General features: G+C 40.8%; 1 protein-coding gene across 2 annotated transcripts in view; it reads right to left on the bottom strand.

Annotated features, from left to right (window-relative positions):
- LOC120913219 (pre-B-cell leukemia transcription factor 3) overlaps positions 1-24,150 on the bottom strand; it is a 284,479-nt gene that overhangs the window by 31,657 nt on the left and 228,672 nt on the right. For both annotated transcript variants that reach the window (XM_040323014.1, XM_040323015.1), the window contains exons 3-4: positions 8,613-8,854; positions 1,778-1,968 (exon numbers count right to left, since the gene is read on the bottom strand). In XM_040323014.1, coding sequence (XP_040178948.1) covers positions 1,778-1,968; positions 8,613-8,854 — 433 coding nt within the window. The remainder of the gene's footprint in view (positions 1-1,777; positions 1,969-8,612; positions 8,855-24,150) is intronic.

The following is a 24,150-nucleotide window of genomic DNA, read 5'->3' as shown; positions in this document are numbered from 1 at the left end:
AGAGGCTCCGAAGTTCCATGTGAGTTCCTTCACGGGTACATTGAGTTGTAGTTTAATGCCTTCTGACCTGTATTTGATCTCCCCCTAAGCTGCATCAAGCTGTTTCAAGCTGCTTTCACATTTACGTAAACTTATATGGGAAGAATAGCAGTTCTGACATAGGCCTAAAAAAGGCTACATAAGGCAGTATGTAAGCATAATGTTTTAGTTACATAGTTTAGTCCATCTAATTAAACCAATAGAAGGGAACAAATATATATATATAATCCTAGATATGCAATCCTATTTCCACAGTTGATCCAGAGGAAGGCAAAAAAAAACAGTAAAGCATGATTCATGCATGTATGGTCTCTTTCTGTGCCTTTAGATTCTCTAACTTCACCAGGAGCTCAGTTATCACTGTTTATGTGGTTCAATAACTTCATAAAAATCCACCAATCTACCAGATGTTGTTGAAAACCAAATACTGTTACCACTGACTGGAAAGCCAAAGGATAAGTCCTGCCATATACTGTTCTGATTTCTTATTTCCTTGTGCACTGCACAGTATTTACCATAGGGCAGATGTTCTCAAAATTTTTACCCCAGACAACCCCATAAAAAAAGTAAGAGAACCCTTGCTAAAATGAATTTCTCAGGGGTCATTGGAAAAAATGCCCTTACATAGATGATTAGTAGGAAGAATGTCTTCAACAAGTTTGTAAAATTTTTAAGGGGCAGCCGCTGGGAAGTCAGTTCCTGTTGATTTAGGCAGGACCACAGTACTACATCTTTTAAGAATCCTCATCTCCCTACACAGTGTGTGGGAACGTTCTTGGGGGGGCAGAAACTTTGTTTTGCTGGGAAATTATATTGATGTGTACATGTGAAGAGCAGGTAGTTAACAATGTCACTGAAATTTAGGAGCCGCAAAGGCACTATGGGCCAGATTCACAAAAGAGATACGACGGCGTATCTCCTGATACGCCGTCGTATCTCTGTTTCTATCTATGCGACTGATTCATAGAATCAGTTACGCATAGATAGCCAGAAGATCCGACAGGTGTAATTGTTTTACACTGTCGGATCTTAGGATGCAGTACCGCGGCCGCCGCTGGGGGGAGTTCGCATCGTAAACCAGCGTCGGGTATGCAAATTAGGAGTTACGGCGATCCACGACGGTTTTTCACGTTCGCTACGTCGCCGCTAGTCTAGTTTCCCGTTGCAAAGTTAGTTGTCGTTTTTGGTGCCTTAACTTTACACAGCAATCGTATTGCTGTATAAAGTATGGCCGTCGTTCCCGTGTCGAAATTTAAAAATGAACGTCGTTTGCGTAAGCCGTCCGGGAATACAGAATTACGCTACGCGCGTCGCCATTCAAAAAAATGACGTCACTGCGCGCAAAGCACGCCGGGAATTGCGAAACGGAGCATGCGCAGTAGGTCCGGCGCGGGAGCGAGCCTAATTTAAATGGCACACGCCCATTTGATTTGGCCCGCCTTGCGCCGGATGTATTTACGATACACCGCCGCAAGTTTCCAGGTAAGTGCTTTGTGGATCGGGCACTAAAACTGGAAACTTGCGGCGGTGTAACGTAAACGGGTTACGTTACACGGCCGGAAATGTATGTGAATCTGGCCCTCTGTTGTCAGCTCAAACAGAATTTGGGAGTTTATTTGATTTCTGACAGATCAATAGGTATTTTTCTGTACATTCAGCATTTAAAAGGGGTAAAAAAATGAACTAAAAATATAAATTGTATTTTTTATTTTTACCTGACATAAACTTTAACACTGACCTGGCATCAAGAAACCTCGACCTCAAGATCATGACTGCTTCACACGTGCTTTGCTTCAGCTGCATTTGGATGGAGCTGAATTTTCTGTGAATAATGCCCACCATCCTCTCAATCTCTTTGGGAGAGATTGGACGTGTCCGGCTCTGCTCTCTTAGGAGATTCATCACATGGGTTGTGAATTCATTGCAAGCCTATAAAAAATAATTAAATGGAATTAACTTACAGAAAAATAATGTATGCCACACCATTTTGTTTCAAACCCATAGGAGTTTGTGTCTTCATGTACAAATGCATAAAAAAAGCATAATGTTGACCATATGCAAACAGGTACACCAAAATCTGCCAGGTACACCAAAATCTGTATAATTATTCAGAATCCCATAACACAATCTTCGTTCGTCTAAAGATCAGGAAACAATTACCTATGAAATTGATCATAATACCAAACCTCTTGCAGGAATTTAGCTCCCTCTGAGGATTAAAGCAGGCATTGTATCAAAAATATATTTATAAAACGGTAAACTTTCAGTTATCAGTTTAGAGGGAACTGAATCAATAAAATTCATGAACAATTTAAAAGCATAACCCTAGTATTTTTGTGTAAATGACATGCAAGCACCATTCAGTCCAGAAGTACTGTATGCTAGGATGCCTGATGATGTACCCCTTGTCAGTGTTTCCATTCCTAGGTCCAAAGGAAGTGTGGTGGATGATATCGGCCATCACTTAACCTGGAAAATGAGCAATGCTGGATTTTCAGCAGTAGGTCTTTTTTTTATTATTATTATTATTATTTCAAAAGAGACGAGGCATTATTAAACCAAAAAACAAAAAGTTGTTAAAATGTAGGACCAATTCTAAACTAGGGACATTATGACAAGCCTGTTTTTGCTGCAAACCAACCACCGACACAAGATAATAATTGTCCATGACCAAATTAGACTATAATACCCTCCTGACGGTGACAGCTGACTTTTTATGTGGGAGTTATGAACATTAGAAAACACTGTCCAATTGCTATTGTTCCCCCCTGTTGAGAAGCTGGCCCTGGTGTTGTCTGCCTGAACATCCCCTCTCCATTTTCACCAACCGGTCCAAGCTCAACATACAGGCTTATGATGCACTCTGAAGAGAGTTTTGCTTAAATGTGCTAGCACAATTAAACCATCCTATATGGGTATTTTAAGGCTATAAGGTTTCCAAAGTTCATATATCATGGACATTTACCTCCTGATCGATCCTAATTGAGATGTTTAGTCAGCAATACATATTTTTAGCCACTGCGTTTCACAAATTTTAACATAGCTTAATTCTGAATTTTTTGGGTAAAATACTAATAAAAATGCTTTACATGACAAAGGTTCAGATATAAAAATGCATTAATACTTACCCGTTTAAAATAAGGAAAACAATAAAAAAATTAAACTTTTCCATTTCCATAAGGGAATTTTCAAAGAAACCGCAGAAGCAAGAAAATGGTGATACTTTTTAAAGTATAAAAATGGCAATAACATTATTTTATGATTAGATAAAAAACTAAAAATCAATAGAAACCCCAACATAGAAGATTACACTCTACATGTTGTCTAAAGCAGAATTTGGTAAGTGAAACATTTAGTGCGCGAAGCTGGGAATAAGTAGGGATTTATTTTCTCAAAGCTTGCTGCACGTATTTCAGCTTATTAAGGGAAACCATGTATGAACTGAAAGGCTGATTAGCAATTTGGCACAGGCCCAGGGTTTGTGGGATTCACCCGGCATCCCTATAACGCACTAGTTCATACAAGATTAATTAGAACATCTCATTTATGTAGTATGCACTCTAGCTCATTACTCTAAGTAAAATTCGTTAAGTATTTACATTTAGATAATTAAAATCCGGGTACGCCCTTAAGAAAGAGGCAGGCACTTCTGCGAAAGTGATTCTTTGCTGTCGTCCCATTAAAGATGGCGTGTTACCTTCTTATTAATGAGTGCTTAAACAGTATGAAGAGAGAGTGCTCTATAATGGAGTTACTGAGAGATTTTATATTCAGCATTACACCCACACATCTGCATGTATGAGTATATAAGAACACTACACTAACAATCTTTTAGCATAGAATTTAGCTTGAAAGTGCTCTACAGTGTTATCTGCATTTCATGAGCATGATCACAGTGTACACACCTACTCTTTTCCCATGGATCTAGGCATTTAACATGCTCAGGTTCTATTTAGCTATAGAGCTGCTCACTACTTATACGACTGAGAAATGATGCTACTGTTGCCAATCCGTCACTTTTAATAAACACATATGATGTATACGATTTCTAGATTTAATTGGGACCAGGAGAAATTATGTCTCAAATTCTATCTCGCTGTCTTTCCTTTGATCACAGAACCAATGTGCCCAGATTTAAAAAAAAAAAAAAAAAAAACTCCAACAAACGGTAAAGCAGAATAACATTTTAAAATGAGAAGCCGACATAATTGCTAAATACAACTCATTAAAGTGAGCCTATACTTTATCCAAACAGGACAAAGAAACATATTCACTTTAATACCATTCACTACAGCAGTGTATACTCCCGCTGTTAAACGATCTGGAGCGAAGATATGTAATTCCAGGTATAGGGGAGCAGGTGATTTACTCTTCTTTCTCCAATGTTGCAGCAATGGAACTTGGAAATGACTTGGGAACTCAGGCACCAGCAATGTGTGTGTGTGGGGGGGGGGGTTCATGCAGAGAGTTCTCGAACCTGAGCCCACCCAGTTGTGTGACATTAGCAAATTAATATTCGCTAATGTCTTCCTGCTTCTCCTCCCATCCATTTAGGAAGTGGGTCCTGAGACCTGATTGGACAGGGAGTCTTAGGACCCACTTCCTGTTTGGCAGGAGAAGCAACGGCCCCAGCTCTTCCCTTGGCAAGCTGGAGCGAGGAGCAGCAGGTGGAGGGGCAAGAGCCCTACCTCGAATCCAGCACCACCTCATCATCGGCCTAAGGTAAGGCCACTGATGACAGCCTTCCCGTCCATCTCCCGCTGGGGGGCGAGTGAGGGGGCCAGGTTTTTTTTGCCACACCTCAAAATAATGTGCACCAGCCGCCACTGAGCAGTAGTATGGTGAAGATAAGTGAACCTGTTGCTTTTTCCTGCATAACTGAAGCACTGGCTCACTTTAAAGCCTTTGCCTAATTTCCCTGCGGTGGTGGAGAATCGTATATGGAGCTTTAGTGTTTGTGCCCACCCCTTCTCTACATCATAAATGACTGATTGCACTGCTTACTGTAGAAGTTTCTACTGCTTCATGAAAGTAGATTTTTTTTCCTTGCTTCAACCCACTAAGCTAAGACTGTTTAGAGCAGGGGTCTTAAACTGGCGGCACTCCAGCTGTTGCAAAACTACAAGTCCCATGGGGCATTGCAAGGCCGACAGTAACAAGCATGACTCCCTAAGGCAGAGGCATGATGGGGCTTGTAGTTTCGCAACAGCTGGAGGGTCACCAGTTTAGAGGGAGGACACAGGTCTGCATTATTTGTATCCTATTTATATGTACATAATGGCTACAGGCACGGTGACCAACACTGCTCAACACAGGACCCAGAAGCTAGGAATGGGCATTGTAGTAGCTTTGCATACTACAGTGATTTCCAGCTTTCACAGGGATCAGCCAGGTATGACTGAAGCATACAATAAGTCCCCTACATATGAACATTCAACTTGCGAACCTTCAAAGATGTGAACATGTGTTTGCATGTCCAATCCTGTAAAGCTGGGTGCACACACCCAGTGGGCAGAATGAAAAAATACTGACAGATTGCCATACCAACACAAGCAATATTACTGCAACAATCTCCCCCACTGTGCCTTTGTGTTCTGACAGGGGGACTCTCCCCGCCAGAACACACTCATCAGTGATTGCAGCCTTTGTCTGCAAAGCACTGATCTTTGCTTTACTTATGAATGAGGCTCCCGGAACGGAACTTGTCTGCAAGTAGCGGACTTACTATACTTACATTGGTCCAAGCTGGAGCAATGTAACTATACCAAAATATGCATACCTAGAATTCAGGTTTAATTTACTCTTGTGAGAAGGTGTATCTACTGACTCAGCAACAAATTCTCCTATGGGAAACACACAGCCCCCTGTAAGCACTTTAAACTGATTTTAGTTTGGTAGTGAGTCATTTGGGGACACCACAAAGGGTTATGTTGGGCCAGCTGGAGTCTGACTTTAAATCCTAAATCTATGAACCAAAGTTTAAACTAAATACATTTGATTCACTATCATTTTAAGTATCACAGCAGGTTCTTTTCATGGATGAATTTTTACTTGATCCAGGTCTCCCAGATGTTCAGGGGCAAAGGGACCCATACCATAGTATTGCCTTCAGCAAAAAGCAACTTGAGTGCAGCTCTGGAAAAGCAGCTCTCGAAGTGTCATTTAAATTACGCCAGCTGTGGATAATGTACAGCGCACATTTGTACATGCATCTTTTACTGCAAGTTATGTATAGCAAGCATTCTGTTCACTGTAGGGTGAAATAAAGCTGAACTTACACAGATATTCATTTTTCAGAACTGCTGATATTCTCTATGACTTATATATATATGTCATATTAAATAATAAGTATTAAGATAAGTACAAAGGATAAGAGCCAGATAATACGTAGGGAAAATTTAATTGTTTCCAATAGTGGCTGAGCGGGTTTAATTTTTCATTCTCCTGAAAAAATAAAAGTGTTTTCTTTTGTCCGCTTAATTTTTATTTATTTTTACTAGTAGATTCTATACATACTGTGACAGGAAGTCAGGTAAATCTGTGGGTGTTGTCACAGACAGGAGATACATTTCTGCCTTGTTTAGACAATATACCAATTATTATCAGGTGTCGGCTGCAGAAGTAGCCAGAAAGATTTAAGGGCGTTGGAAAACTTTAGCTGTTCAGAATGAGGCAATTAAGGCCTCTATTAGTAATCCAGAGGATTACTACTGATTGCTGCATCCTGAGGCTTTTTGAGTGAAGGAGAGCAGTGAACAGAAATACTTCTGAAGAGGTGAGGTGCTGTTGATTTTTCTGTGTGATAAAAATCAAAGAGACTATTGTTTTTCTGCTGTATGACCAGCAGTGTCTGCTCAGCAGTAGGCTGTGCCAGACTCCATAGATAGGTTCCTGTGTGGTGAAGGTAGATGCCCCAAGTGGCCAGGGTTTATTTTATGTTTGATTTTGTTTATGCTGTTTGGATGCTTGCACTTGTTTCCAGCAAGATGGAAGAATAAACCAAATTCTTTGTTTTCAACCGTCTTCGGCTGTTTCTCTGTATCATTCCGTGTGTAGTGAACCCATCCAGGGGGTCACACACCCCGCTACCGAGCTAACCCCTTACAATACACAAAACTATTGAGGACCTTATTTAGAAGTGTTTACTGAAGTGCATGTTAAGACCCTTGCCATTACATCTCTTGTTGCCTTGTGTATAGACTGTGTATACCCAGGTAAACCTGCAGCTAAAAAAATCTTGTACACAAAATACAGGTGTAGATCTATTTTTCTATGGTACCTATGTTCTGAGCTGTTATAATAAAGGGTTTGCTTACACATAAACTGATGACAGGCTGATTTTCTAAAGAAATTAAGGCTGTTCACTTAGCAAAATGAATGCTCACTATGAAAAGTACATTTGCAAAGTGAATGATAGAACATAAGGTGAACTATATTTAGATGAAATACCCAATAAGCAAAGTAAATAAAAAATAAATAAAAAAAAAACACATCATTTGTCATTTAACCTCTTGCTGGCATAATGCACGTTTGGGTCAACATGGTGGATAGACCTTAATGCCAGCTGTATACATAAGAGGGTCAGCCAGCTCCACTGTTCTGTGCTGAGAGTGCGCTCGCTGCACAGTTACCAAGCTGTAATCAACCAGTCACCATATAGAATTGGGAGCTGGCAGGTGGGGTTCATGATCATGTGACCAATGCAACAGGCAATCGTAGAAATCACATGATCTGGAACTCCACCTCTCATCTGTCAGAAAAGGGTCAGTGGGAGCCTGGACCCCAGAGTAACAAAAAAGAAAAAGAGGGAAAGGGCAAAAATGTTCTTTTTCAGCAGCACACTGTAAACATAGGACTCACATAAAACAGTCCATTCCACAGTACACCAGTCGATGCAGACAGAACTACCTGTACATTGCTATGTGCCATCTTGTCCTGTGAGCTTTGCATAACATAAAGTAGAATTCCAATAAAATTCTAACTATAATTAAAGCTGCTTCAGTTCGGTCAGCTCTGTGAGGAGGAGAGATTGTGGATAACGGGTGCAGTGATGTCACCCATAGACCTGCTATTGGACATCCATTGTCGGCTGACCCTCCTCTACACTGAAGCCGACGCTGGGAGCCAATCATTTGACCAGACCAGTGCGACCTCAGTATAAGTAAGTATAGACAGCTTTCCCTTACAGGGAAGTTAGAATAGGCTTAGAATGGGGGTGGGAGCAGGTACAAATATAGTTAGGAATTGCCTAGACTTCTAGGTGCAGGTAGTTCTTAAGGGAACTCAAGGCAGAAAATTGCCGTTAGGGCTTTTGTGAGTTTTAAAACAATATGCTGCTTTTCATTTAAACCAGAATTCTCATTTTATTTGCTCTTCAGTATGATAATTCATATAAAATTACACTAACCTATAATAATCTATGAATGGACTATAATAAGCTACTGATAATAGGATGATTTGCTATAATCAACCTGACATATGTCCCTATCCTACAGTGATTTGGTTATTGTATTACATTTACTGGTAAAAAGGATATTTTTGCCTAAAAGTAGAGTGAAGAAATATTAGCGTACCTGTTCATACTTCTCCAGTTCTGTATGGTAGATCTGTCGGATCTGGCTAAGTTTGGCTCTGTAGTCGGAATGTTCTATTGAGTTATCTGAAGTTCCACCTGAAGCTGCTGCTGCTGCGGCAGCTGCTGCGGCTCCGCCTCCCTTCTCGGGTCCAGATACACCTTCAGCCAGCAACATATTGTCTAGTCTCATGAGCTGTGGGTCTGGAGGGTCTTCTTCCTGTGCACCTCGGATGCTGAGACCTTTGAATGAAACATTAGACAAGATTGTTAACCACACATCTGTTAGCAATGCATAGCTTATATAAATAATATATATTTTAACGCAAGTTGATTAACAAGGTATGTTTTTCCTTAGTAACTTTTTCCATGTTGCAACTTATAAAACACTTCTATATTTGCCTATTTATTTTCATCTCAAGATGTTCAGTTACTGTACATTACACTCTGCTGCAGTAACTCAACTGAGAAGATAGAATATTGAGGGCTAAGTCCAGGAATGATAGGGAATTCCAACACTGTCCTTTAAAATTAACAGTAAACATTGATGTGGTCTGGACATCTTTGACTGAAATGGAGATTCCACATTAAAAACTAGAAAATAAAATAGGGTAACTCAAAGAGTGTGAACTGGAAGAAGCTACAGTCTCCCCTGATCAATAAAGGAGAAAGGTCCCAATCTGATAGAGACAACAGTATAATGGTAATGTCTTCCTCCATTTCAGCAGTCAGGAAATACCGTGGAACCTCGGATTATGAGCATAATCCATTCCAGGAGAATGCTCATAATCCAAAGTTCTCGCATATCAAAGCGAGTTTCCCCAATGAAGTCAATAGAAACAAAAATAATTAATTCCGCATTGACTTCAATGGCATGCAATACCGCATGTGGCCAGGGGTGGGGGGACACCAGAGAGCCTCGGGAACACACGGAAAGGCCCAAGGAAAGCTTGACTGACCTCAGGAAACCTCGTAAAGGCTCTGGAATGGCGTATTTCCGATAATTTCCGAACTGCTCCAAACGGCTCCGATCTTCGCCATTTGGCTCGGCTCCCGTGCCCCCCACCTCAGGCCAAACGCAGTACTGCACACCACTTTGGCTTGAATCCTGCTCGTTTTGCGAGACAACACTTGCAAACCGAGTTAGGATTTAAAAAAATACAGTGCCCATGTTGCGAAACGCTCGTTAACCGTGTTACTCACAATCCGATGTAATCTGTTAATTTTAATTTGTTGGCTACTTCAATGAAAATCACACAAATGCAGTAACATGGATACATCTGCAAATAATAAATATAGCACCCCTAAACATTTCTTCTGCAAGGCTTTTTTTTTTTTTGTCAATAAATACCTTCCTTATATAGCTCAATGTCTAGGGTATTACATCGCATTGTCCATCAACCCAACAAGCATAACAAACCTCTTTCATAGGCCCTATATATAATCAACAGTAACAATTGCTGTATGTAAACACTTTCTTAGGCTCCTACTGTGCCTACATACTGTGACTAAATAAAACCACTAACTATAGTGAATCATAAATCTTTCAAAATGGTCTCTCCCCATTTAAAAGTCACTCATTAATCAAAACCCCTTCCCCCCCCTCTCTATTGTTCTGTTATAAGCGCTCTCAGTTTCTCCACATTATTGTTTCTACGGACAGCATCCCAACCCAGTGGAGTAAAATTTAGAGGCGCTAGCTAATAGTGTGTGTACACTAAATAAAAAATATTACAATTGTATGCATCAAATAATCAAATATAAATGAGTGGATGAATCAATAATATGTGAATAAATTGTGACCATCTATATAAAGAAACCACAATATTAATTGAAATTCAAAATGTGAATGTGCACAAAAAGAAAACCAAACTAATTGTGCCAAAACTAAAAATAAAGTCCATATATATATGTGATGAATCTTCAAAACCATAGACAGAAGATCTTCCACCTTCACCAAGATAAAGAAAGACCACCAAAAGTGCTCATAGATGGCACCTTACCGCAAATAATGGACCACTTTAATTAAAAAGAGGTCGATCAGGCAGATAAAGATAGTATTCCAGACCCAGATCTCTCAGTCACGGTAGTCTTGATAAAAGCAATACTCCACGCCACATGGGATAATTAAAGCAAAAGAGAGAAAATCGCCATAGAATAATATTGTTTTTATTGGGTAAAAACAGAGAAAACAAAACGCCAAATGGCCTCTTACTTGATGGGGTGCCTAGCCCCGGCACTGAGGTTGAGGGCGTGGATGTAAATGGGAGAGTAGATGGGGTCCCGTAGCCAGCATGGAAACCGTGCAGAGCCGCACTGAACGCTGTTGGCGTGCGTTCCACCCTCCGAGAAGAGAGAGCCAGCGGGACCAGGAAGTGGGTGGGTCGAGCGTGACCTGTAAGCCTCGACGTACGTTTCGTGATGATGTCACGTCGTCAGGAAGCATCATGCTTCCTGACGACGTGACATCATCACGAAACGTACGTCGAGGCTTACAGGTCACGCTCGACCCACCCACTTCCTGGTCCCGCTGGCTCTCTCTTCTCGGAGGGTGGAACGCACGCCAACAGCGTTCAGTGCGGCTCTGCACGGTTTCCATGCTGGCTACGGGACCCCATCTACTCTCCCATTTACATCCACGCCCTCAACCTCAGTGCCGGGGCTAGGCACCCCATCAAGTAAGAGGCCATTTGGCGTTTTGTTTTCTCTGTTTTTACCCAATAAAAACAATATTATTCTATGGCAATTTTCTCTCTTTTGCTTTAATTATCCCATGTGGCGTGGAGTATTGCTTTTATCAAGACTACCGTGACTGAGAGATCTGGGTCTGGAATACTATCTTTATCTGCCTGATCGACCTCTTTTTAATTAAAGTGGTCCATTATTTGCGGTAAGGTGCCATCTATGAGCACTTTTGGTGGTCTTTCTTTATCTTGGTGAAGGTGGAAGATCTTCTGTCTATGGTTTTGAAGATTCATCACATATATATATGGACTTTATTTTTAGTTTTGGCACAATTAGTTTGGTTTTCTTTTTGTGCACATTCACATTTTGAATTTCAATTAATATTGTGGTTTCTTTATATAGATGGTCACAATTTATTCACATGTTATTGATTCATCCACTCATTTATATTTGATTATTTGATGCATACAATTGTAATATTTTTTATTTAGTGTACACACACTATTAGCTAGCGCCTCTAAATTTTACTCCACTGTTCACAATTGCATTCATGCAATTTCACAGAGAGCAGCTTGGCTATTCACATATTGTTAACTTAATTTATTGTATTTATATTGGCGCGAGATTCCATTTCCATCCCAACCCAGTGTTTACTTCTATTTGTCCTCTCAATAACTTTATGGTGTACCTGTTTTTATTTAGATAGAGTAAGTATGGATTAGAACCCCTGTAAGGTCTTTGGTCAGTGTTTCTTCTCTTAAAATAATCCTCTCTGTTTGTCCTGGTGACCAAGGTCACTGGGACTGAAAGTAATGTAAAAAAAAATAATTTGAGTTGTCACAGAATCAGAAATAACAGGAAAATCCTGCCATCGGTTATTGTTTAGCAACAGCCACCTAAAATAAGATTTTAGTCACTTTTGGGAGATCTTCTCTTACATCCTGGTGTGTCTTGAGGTAGACAATGAAGGGAAAACCTTGTTTAGAAATACATTAATTGAATTGAAGTTTTAGCTATTGCATTCCTTTACATGGCTACAGATCTATGAGGTGATTGTTACTTGGGACTGGGACGGGCGAGAAATCATTGGAATTGATTTGCTGAAAGAAAATGCGCAAGATTAGGGAGAAATTGTTATGAAGGTTTTTGGTATGCTTGTAATGAGGAGCATTTGGACATATGTGCACCCAGGGACTGCGACCCCCTTACTGATCTGCTAAACACAGGGGTTTATTTACTAAAGGCAAATCTACTTTGCACTACAAGTGCACTTGAAAGTGCAGTCATTGTAGATCCTAGGGGGCCATGCAAGGAAAATAAAAAACAGCATTTTTGCTTGTCCATGATTGAATGATAAAATCATCCGAGCTTCCCCTCATTTTAGATCATTCTCTCAGATCTAAAGCGACTGCACTTCCAAGTGCACTTTCAGTGCCCTTGTAATGCAGAGTGGATTTGCCTTAAAGCGGGGGTTTACCCAAAAATCTACTTTCTGCCATTAGATCCAGCATACTGCTGACATCTGCAGTATGCTGTTTTTTTTTGTACTTATTGTTTTATCAGCCGTTGTTATCCGGCTAAGAGCGGGGATTTCTGCGGGGAATAGGCGTTCCTAAGCCAAGCGGAGTTGATTGACAGGCTGCTAAAGCGCGTCACGCCTTCCAAAAATACCCAAAGTGACACTCGAGTGTTAACGGCGCCTGCGCAGTCAGCTCTACACGGCAAGCGCCGTAAACACCCGAGTGTCACCTCGGGTATTTTCGGAAGGCGTGACGTGCTTTAGCAGTCCGTCAATCAAATCCGCTTGGCTTAGGAACGCCTATTCCCCGCAGAAATCCCCGCTCTTAGCCGGATAACAACGGCTGATAAAACAATAAGTACAAAAAAAAACAGCATACTGCAGATGTCAGCAGTATGCTGGATCTAATGGCAGAAAGTTGATTTTTGGGTGAACCTCCGCTTTAAGAAAATCAACCCCACAGGCTCCGAGTCCCTGATGACATCAGTTTTGACTAAACGCATAGGGCAGAGCCACACATTGTGACATCACTACCCATGTGGAATTGCACAGATCAAGTTTGGGGCTTTGTCATTGTTGGAGCATTTTTTATTTACAACCGCATGTGAGGTTTTTTATTTTATTTATTATAACAGATTTACAGTACACTTTTGGAGCGTCTGGCTCTTGTTTCTTTATGCATGTGATGTTTGGAGGGATTCCTGAATAGAAGTAGAGGATATAACCCAGAGTGTTTGTAACCACTATGCACATTATGACCACTCTATAGAAGGGGGATCTGTTTTTCTCTTGGAAGCTTCTATGTTGAGCATGATGGAGCAAAGTCCATGTGATGAGCACATATGAAGAATTGTTGTCTTTGGCTTCACATTGTGTCATAGAAGGACCTTGTTCGATTACTTTACGGACTGTCTTATATTTCATTGGCACAACTTTTCACATTTGTATTTGTGTGCGACTACACAGCAGTTCACTGATTGATTTTTGTATTTGCACCTTTAGTTTATTAGAATTAGCTTCGCATTTTTTTCCATGTTTAAACCATTTCATGCATGCATTGTGGACTTAGTAAAACGTTATCAATAGCACATTAAGGACTGCACTTTGTTCTACTTCAGGCTATAAAAACCGTTATTGTTTATGTTCCAGCATGAACACTGATGCTCCAATTCACACTTTTCTTTGACGTGTTTCGCCCCCTAGTGCTGCTTAATCAAAGTGCTCCCCTAGGACTTAAAATGCACCAATAGAAAAAGTTGGCGTGTCAGTGTTCATGGTAGAATTTGAATAAGATTGTTTTTAGCCGTAATAACAGAGTGCAGTCTTGTATGTGCTACTGAGTGGCGGGCGCTCCATTAGGGATGCTGCTCCCCTAATCCATGAGCCCAGTCCCAATCTACATGCAGGGCACCGGACATATGCATTTCATTTTTATTGAAAAATCGGCTTAAAAAGGAGGCCCTAATCGGCTTAAAAAGGGTGGGTTCGAGGGTACAGAACACTGTGCCCTGAGCAAACCCAGTGGTGTGACAATAGCAAAAATTATATTTGCTATGGTCTTCCTGCTTCTCCTCCTGGCCGATCAGTAAGGGGGTCTTAAGACCCGATTGGCTGAGAGGAGAAGCAATGGTATTGGCCGCAATGGATAAGCCGGTAGTTTTAGATACAGGGGGAAGAAGCCTAGGAGGAGTCGCAGGGGGAAGCCGCCAAGGAGGAGACGCAGGGGTAAGCTTCCGAAGCTGCCCACTACCTGGATGGCGTAAGTGCGAGGCTAGTGGGCGGACAGGCGAGCGACGGGGGTGGTTTGCCGATCAACCGAGCAATGGGGGTGCAGGGTTTGACCAACCTGGGGGGGTGGAGGTGGGTGGTTTCTTTGCCACCCCCCTGCTACTGAGTCTGGAGGGAGGTGGTGAAAACCGGAGGCACCTGCACCTGTGACTGGATGGAAGGGTTGGAAAGCCTAGAGTGGTAAAAAAACTAAGTAAACTGACTTTTTCAGTCATGCTATCTGCCTAGACTACACAACAGATTTTCAATAACTCAGTAATATAACCTTACAAGGGTTTTTAGGCCTGAAGCTACTAAGTGTTGGTTAAAAAAAGCATTCTAACTATGCATTGACTTGAGGGATATTCATTTGGTTATCTAAACTCGCCATGACTTTTGGGTAAAAAAAAAACAGACATTCAAATCCTCTCAAATCAACATTTCCATTAAAATTTCAGGAGGACAGAATAAGAGCGACGTCCCAGTACAATTAGCCTCTTTAAATCGGTTTAAATAAAGAATTGAAAGCTGTGCTGGATCCCAATGGAGAGGGCCAGACCCGCACATAAAAATATAACCTACGGCATATAATATAATGCTTTTATTGTGGTGTTCTTTCCTTCTTTTATGTATAGTAAAACACACAACATTCATCAAGCATATGCACAAGGAATTGGCAATTTAGTTTCAGCTCTTTGTCACTTCGGTAATAGGTTATTTTTGAGATATCATTCTCCTTCACCAGTTCATGTCATTGAAATAGTCAGTTTGTTTAAACAAATGCTACATTTGCACAGGTGTAACATCACTATACAGTAATCGAAATACAGAGCAGACTGATAATTGTTTTATACCAGTATCTATTTTGACAGCCCAGAGCAGACAGCCAAGCTTCGCACAGGCAGCGATCCACAGAACTATCTTTGCAGTAAGCGATCAATGGGAAATCGCATATAAATTTCCAGGGAATCTGATTTTTTTTTAGCACATACACAGAGATTGTCTTTTAAAATCTTCGATCTAGGCGGTCGTCTCTTAGTTTTTCTAGAAATTGCACTCCCTGACCCTTAACAGCAAGAGTCACTCCTGGAGAAACCCATCCTGAGCTAATGTTCCTCTGGGTTAGTCACTAAGAGCTGGCAGAAGGGTGAGTTACCAAACGATCATTTTGTGGAATAAAATTTACATGATCATTTTGCCCCAGCAAGCATGTACATGCACTAATTAGCCACCCATGGTGCTGGTTTTATTGTAGGGGCCCATTCACACTTAGCAATTTGCTGCAGTGTGTTAATGCACATGTTTTTTAGTGCTTTATGGCACCTGTTACCATTGGTTGCCTTTAGGGAGCCTATTCATTATGAATGGGCTGCTAAAGCACCACAATGGCTGAAAAAAAAAACATGCCTTTAAAAAAAAAAATGCAAAGCATGATGCATGGTATATGTGCTGCGGCACGTTGGACTCTGCTTCATTGAGGTGACAATTACAATGAATATCAGATGTGCTGCCATGTGTTGTGGTAATGTGAATTAATCCAAGATTTATAGTGTAAATTGCCACAATTCACAAGTGTAAATGGACACTGAAAAAATTGAATTTTTTTTTAAGAAATGTATGTCAGACCAACTGATCAGTGGATGTCTGCAGAGATCAGAGCCCCCAAAGACATACAATTATTTTTGGGGACAATTACAGTGTCCCGAAATCCTAAGTTTTATTCAGTATTAAACCCAAAAGCAAACTATTATTATGTTGCAGCTTATCAATTCTTATGCCGCGTACACACGATCGGAAATTCCGACAACAAAACCGTGGATTTTTTTCTGACGGAATGTTGGCTCAAACTTGTGTTGCATACACACAGTCACACAAATGTGGTAGGAAATTCCGAACGTCAAGACGCGGTGACATACAACACTACAACGAGCCGAGAAAAATTAAGTTCAGTGATTCCTAACATGTGTCGGAATTGCATGCAGAGGATCGGAATTTCCGACAAGAACTTTTCCCATCGGAAAATTTAAGAACCAGCTATCAAATTTTTCTTGTCGGACATGTCCGATGGAGCCTACACACGGTCGGAATTTCCAACCAAAAGCTCACATCAAACATTTGTTGTCAGAATTTCCGATCGTGTGTACGTGACATTAGATGTGGTGGCTGAATTGGTTTTCCTTTTTAGGCTTTCTTTAATTTACTTTCACCTTGTGATCTAGCGAGTAAAGCCTCGTACACATGATCAGTCCATCCGATGAAAACGGTCTGAAGGACAGTTGTCCTAGGTTAACCTATGAAGCTGACTGATGGTCCGTCGTCCGTACACACCATAGGTTAAATAACCGATCGTGTCAGAACGTGGTGACGTAAAACACAACGACCTACTGAAAAAAATGAAGTTCAATGCTTCCAAGCATGCGTCGACTTGATTCTGAGCATGCGCGGGTTTTTAACCGATGGTTTTGCATACTAACGATCGGTTTTGACCTATCGGTTACCATCCATAGGTTAAATTTTAAAGCAAGTTTCCATTTTTTTAACCTAAGTTTAAATAACCTATGGGGCCTACACACGATCGGTTTGGACTTTTGAAAATGGTCCTTCAGACCGTTTTCATCGGTTTAACCTATCGTGTGTATGAGCCTTTAGTCTGTTGTTTTTTTAACAAAACACACTGTTCGACAAATGTAAAAGTTGGGAGGGGGTAAAACAAACCATTTAACACTGACAGCTTTTTTTTATTTATGCAATACCTTTATCCCAAAGGGAAAAATTCCCTGTTATGGTAACTGCTTCTAAAGTGTTAGCTGGCATCTATCACTACCTTCCCTCCAAACAGACACAAGTGTATTTGTTGCTCCTTCATCCAGAGTGTAGACACCCTAATACAGAAGGTGGGTTACTGGCCAAATCACCAGATAAAAACACAAATTGTTTTGGGTTTAATATCGCTTTAAGGGAGGAGTTATGAAAACAATAGCTGCACATTGCACCTTTTGTTTTAAGTATGTATATTTAATTCAGAATATAATTAATGATACAAAAGCACATTGTTTTTAATATTTTATAGGATAAATAATAAGAATATTCCTAGGAAATTCAAAAACTGCATCTTGTATTGTCAATATGAGTTGGTTCAATGCAGAACCCACACATGAAAGCCATTTATTAACATTTAGGTCATTTGCATCACATACAATTCCATCTTTTCTATATTCCCAAGCTTATGATTGTATTTGCTTCACTGTACTACTAACTAATGAAAATCAGGCTAAGATTAATTGTACAGGAACTAGCTTATATTTACCTCTACTATCAGTAGCATGCCTTTACCGGTGTCTTTTACCAGATAAGCATTTTACTCTGGACGCACAAGAACCATCACAGATCTGTAAATGTGTTTCCTCTCCATCGCTAGGTATCTTTCAACAAATTCTAATTAAGAATATTTCTGCCTGCAAACACCTGTCTCATGCCTCTGTTTAATAGATAAAAAGGTCTGAACTGGAAACATAATTTCGAGACCAAATAATAAAAGCGGAGGTCAGTCTAAATATTAACCTCTCAGTAATACCCGCTCCCACTCATGTATTGCATTAAATTGTCCACTCCGGGTGCCTCCTGATTGCGGGGTATGGTTAAATGTAATAATCTCAGGCTTTTTCAGTAGCTCATTAAGGCTTCATTAATATATGGGCAATGCTTTTGAATTATAAATAAACAGATTAGCACCCTGCGGAGTCTGGACCGCATACTTGCTTCTCTCTGGAAGAATAATATTGCACAATGCAATCAGTGTACTCACCTGGGAGCTAAGGTGGACGGGCAGGCCATGCTCTGTCTGGCAAAGAGGAGCTAGCCAAATTGACTAAATATGCTCCCTGATGCTCTGAGAACCACAACGTTCTGCCTGCACTGAGCAGTGCTTAAGACCTGTAGGATTTATTTAGCTGAGGTCTGCATTTTAAACTATTTAGATGTAAAGCACCTGAAAATAACGCAATAGTGAGTTTATGTAACATTGAACCTTCCCAGACTGCAGTAATATGCAAATAATATTGGTGCAACTACCATCAGGGCACAGGCTTGGATGCACCCAAGCCCTCAAGGACCAATATTGCCTTTACAAGACTCACAACAGTAATTTAACATGATGCTAAAAAGATATTGTATCTGAAATACTTAGTTTGTTCTTGGAATTCCTTTGCCCTCCGGTGAAAGTCATGGGACTGATGATAAGGCAGTGGTTATGTGGTCCTTTTAAAAAGGGACATGTTCAAGGAGGACTGGTCAGCTGTACCTGAATGCCACTCTCATCACCCCCTATGACAGGGGTAGGTAACCTCGGCCCTCCAACTGTGGTGAAACTACAAGTCCTATAAGACATTGCAAGACCCTGACAATCACAGGTATGACTCCTTGAGGCAGAGACATGATGGGATTTGTAGTTTCACCACAGCTGGAGTTCCAAGGTTGCCTACCCCTGCCCTATGATGTGCCATTTGGCTGAGAATAACTCACTCGTATGTATACAATAGAAGCCCAGCGTATAGCAACCCAAGCTACCATGTCTATTAAGCTTCAATAGGAAATGCCTTCATGCATTCAGGATTATATTAAAAGGCAGCGTATAAATGAGTAGGGGACACAATTACCATGACTCTCTGGCTACAAGGACTTGAAAGGAATAATCTACCTGTCTACTCAAGAATCAGGGGTACACATTTGCAGTACATCACTCTTTGGAGTCAATTCAGGAGAAGTCAAATCTTTCAGATTTGCCTGAATGGTGTAATGGTCAGAAAATATCTGTCCATCTAGCATGTGAACCAAGGATGGAGATCTGCTGGTGAACTGGTAGTTTTAATTCTCAAACATGCTTCCTTAGTAATTAACTATATCTGAATAAAACGACAGATTGCTGAAATTCTTTATAATGCATTGATTTGTCTATTCTTCCAAGCTAGTATGTGTCTGCAAGCAGAATTCTCTAGAAAATGATATTCAGTTTTATGCAAACAAAGCTGAGATGGTATTGACGGCTGAGGAAAACACAAAAATATATAAATGCATGGTATATATGGATAAAGGCGGCGTCAATCTGACATACAGTATTCTGCTATCACTTTCTGGAAGAGAAAACAAGATGTGTTGAGTTATAAGAAGAAGAAAAAATAACAGTGTATTTTTTACCTAATTGGCATTCTGTAGCCTATCTGTGTGTGTGTGTGTGTGTGTGTGTGTGTGTGTGTATATATATATATATATATATATATATATATATATATATATATTTAGCAAGCAGAGTTATAACAATTAGTGCAAAGCTGAGTTTGGAATAAGTCTGCATTTAAAGTAGACCTGTTGTGAAAATGGTACACATAGTACATAGTATATTGGTCTTTTGGATCCCCCAGTGCACTATATTATGCCTTATATTAAGCTCCAGTCTGCTTCCCTCTACCAGTTAATAATACCACCTAATACTCTAAAGCCTCGTGCCATGACAGCTTTTGGCCGGGAAAACTGGCCGTGTGTATGCTCCATGGCAGTTTTCCCAACAGAAATGAGAACATGTTTTCTTTTTTCCCGCCGGGAATCCCGGCGGTTTATAACCCTGCAGTTTTCCTATGGGGAAAGCCTGCAGGGGGAGCATGCATACATGGCCGGGATTCCCGACCAAAGCTCTCATGGCAGTTTTCCTGTCGGGAAACCCGGCCGTGTGTAGAGGGAAAGACTGACCAAGCAGGTTCTCTTTGTTTCACCTCAGGTTTCCCGGCGGTAAAAAGTCCGCCGGGAAACCTGTACGTGTGTACGAGGCTTAAGGCACTATGGCTGGCCATACATTATACAATTTTCTTGTACAATTTTCCTTTAGATATCAGGTCAAACATAAACGCTTAAAATTTTTATGCAATCAGTCAGGCCCTTGCACTACATAATTTAATGTAAATCTAAAGGAAATTGAACAACAAAATTGTATAATGTATGGCCAGCCTAAGAGAGTGATATGAATAGCAGAAGAGGAAGGCAAAAGCTAGACCTTCTTTACTAAAATTGAGATTTACGAAAGATTACAACTGTCTGCCAGGTCATCTTTTTGGGTACCAAACACTAGGGCTTTTCACCAGTCAGAAGCAACCTATGAGAGCAGTACTGTAGCAATCAAACAAGGTATGGTGCCTTGCATCTTTAACAGTTGCAGAAAGGTAGTAATAGCTCATGAAACTACTCATAATGTCATATGAATGGCAATGTTTCAGAGCCCCTAAAGGACGCCTTCATCAGGCACAGTTGCCTAATTATTAGCAGCATGGTGTGCTGGTTATACTACCTTTTTATGTAAAAACATCTGCTATTTAATGCATGCTGGGTGAAACTCCCAGCATGTGTAAGTTCTATACGTGGAAAAAACGTTTTGGACCTGCCAAATCATCTGCAACAACTTCCAAGGTCCACACCTAGAATCAACTCTGCACAGTGCAGGAGTGCCTTATGAGGGATTACAAGTAACTAGCTTTTCTAAGAGGCAGCGATCAGTCAGTGACATCATCATTGCCTTCAAGAAGTGGTCAGATACGCTGACCTTGTATTCTTCTTTAGGCAACAATCTGCTTCCTAGGTATGACTAGATTTGGGCATGATCTGTCAATAATCAGCCTTTGTAGAGAGAGAAATCAATGACTCGTATATCTGGCACTTGGAAATCCATTAGTACAACGATTCTCATTCTTGTGTAAGTAAACATAGTACATATATTTCTTATCTGTTATAAGTTGTATTGAAAGAGGGGCAACCTGTAACAAACAACTTTTTAGGCAAAAGTCATTTTCTTTACTTAAAAATAATTTATACACATTTTTATGGATTTACAGCCATCTAGCTAATATTAGAAAAAGATACTACAAAACCAGTTACTTAGATGCACTGTTCCTTTTCTAAGCAATATTTGTGCTGATGGCAACCAAATTCTGGAGATAAAACCAAACATCTGAAAAGTTTCTGTGAGCAACATCACTACGTTTTCTTTGCCAATAGAGTTTAATTTTTTTTAATAAAATGGCATTTTAACTGAAAGCAAACACAGGTTGACTTTAATGCTTCGTACACACAGTCGGACTTTCCGAGAAAAAAAATCAGACAGGCTTTTTCCTCTGAAAGTCCGGCCGTGTGTAGCCTTCATCTGACATTTTTTGTCGGAAGTCCGATGGACCTAAGATAGAGAACCTGTTCTCTTTCTTTTCATCGGACTTCTAATGGACTCATGGTGGACTTTTGCACGGTCAAAAGGCCGACCGTGTGTACGAAGCATAACTTTAACTTTATGTCTGCTAAACCAGCGTATGTACAACTCAGGCACACAGAGGTTTGTATCTGCTTTCATATGGATTCTATAGGGCCCAGAAGTTTCAGTTATGCAAAATAGTGATTTCAATTCTTTTGATCAACCACTGTTCTAACATCTTCTACATTCCTTCCAACTTGGAAGGACTCAGGGAACCCCAGAGACCTTAGAGAGCCAACAAAATAAAGTGGGCGGGGAGGACTGTTGAGGTACACGGTAAATGGGTAGACTCAAAAAGAGCAGTAATCTCAAAAATACATCAATTTATTAATATAATAACAAAAAACAAGAAATAAAAAAACATCAAACATTGACAAAATCTAAAATAGTGCACATAACGTGACGTCGAACAAATCACCGGAGGTGCAATCCCCGGAAGAGGGTTTTTTTTTGGGTGAAGGTTGGAGTCACGATACGGAAAATCTCAACTAGTTTCGCGATGGATATCGCTACGCCAGGAGATAAAAGTGACTGGTGACCCCAAACTCGTGTAAATCTGTGAAGATCAAAAAAACAGGGAAGGAAAGGGCAGGAGGGGGAGGGGGAAAGAAGGCAGGGGGAAAAGGTAGGGGAGGGAGAAGGGAAGAAAGGAAAAGAGAAGAGGAGAAAAGGAAAAAAGAAAAGAGGGGGGGGAAGAAGGGGAGGGAGATAGGAAAGAGGGGGGGAGAGGAGGGAAGAAAAGAAGGGATAGGAGGAAGGGGGGGGGGAGAGGAGGGACGAAAAGAAGGGATAGGAGGAAGGGAAACGGAAAGAGGGGGGGAGGGAGAGGAAAGAAATGGGAAAATGCAGAAAGGGAAGAAAGAAAAAGGAAAGGAGGGATGAGAAAAAGGAAACAGGGGGACAGAGAAAGGAAATTAAGAAGAATAGGGGGTGATGGTGGGAAGGAGGAGGAAATTGCTGCCTTCCGGGAAGCACACTGGTCCCAGTAGACAGCGGGGATCACTGGGAACGCGCCGCGCTACTCGCGCATGCGCAGTAGGGAACCGGACAGTGAAGCCGCAAAACTTCACTTCCTGATTCCCTCGCCAAGGATGGCGGTGGGGGCAGCAGAGAGACAAGTTATTGCTTATCTTCTGCTGCCGACATCGCAGGCGTACTGGACAGGTAAGTGTCCATTTAATAAAGGTCAGCAGCTGCAGTATTTGTAGCTGCTGGCTTTTAATATATTTTTTTTTTTGTTGCGGGACCTCTGCTTTAAGAAGTATCAAAATACATTTGGTATTTAAATATTACATTATTGTGTGCATATCTATGCATCAGAACTAAGGGAGGTATTTGACAGGGAAAGTTGAACAGTGGAATCTGGATTCAAAAGAAAACCCGTCCCTCCCAACGATTTAAATTGAGAGCTATACATTTTCATGAATAGGCCCACATGGCATCACTTAAACCTAAGATATGAAATATGAACAAAGCATATCCTCCTATAGTGTGTACTTGTTTCAATTAAATGTGTTGTCTCTGCCTACTGCCTCGTTCCTCTGCTATCAGCATGACACACTTCTGAAAAAAGGTGACAGGGGAGGGACCTCCAGAAGATTGACAGCCTCAGTTCTGTGCCTGTGTACTGTGTAAAGGGGGGGGGGTGTCCCTTCCCTCCAATCAGCTCTCAGAACTCTCCTCATTGAGCCCTGCAGAGTGTAACTTCAGCTCTCTGACCGCTCAGACGAACTTTACAGTATACATTCTGGTCTTTGAATGGATATAGAGAAGAGGAGACTACAGGTAAACAATTACACCTAATGTAAGAGGATTTGTTTCATCCCTGTTTATCACCTGAGAATAGTCCCTTCACTGGGTATATGTAAGGGTTTACAACCACTTTAAGCACCATGCTAGATATGATTGTGCCTCTTATAATGAATACATTAATGAACTCCTTTTGATAAATCACTGTCTCCCAGCCAGATAATAAGGAGGGGTCTGGTGATCACAATAGACTAATGAAGCCCAATAGGTCTGCACATTCTTGCCTTTGGCAGTGCAGGGGTTAGTCAACTGTACACGATTCCTGTGTCAGGTATATTAAATATAACACCGCAGCGCTCTGCACATTTCCACGCCAAGCCGCTTGTCACTTTCGCTTCAGTCATTCTGTATTGAGGAAAAATGCAGCGGTGGGAATTTTACAAGGAGCTGCTCAGTTAAATGGACATAAATCACAGGTTTCATTCAAAGCGAATAATCACTGGCCATAAAGAGCTACTTGTCTCTTACTATATA

Source organism: Rana temporaria, chromosome 9 (genome assembly GCF_905171775.1).
Source record: "Rana temporaria chromosome 9, aRanTem1.1, whole genome shotgun sequence".
In the NCBI taxonomy this organism is placed as follows: domain Eukaryota; kingdom Metazoa; phylum Chordata; class Amphibia; order Anura; family Ranidae; genus Rana; species Rana temporaria.
Note: the sequence above shows the minus strand (reverse complement) of the source record. Positions and strands in the feature narration are given on the sequence as shown.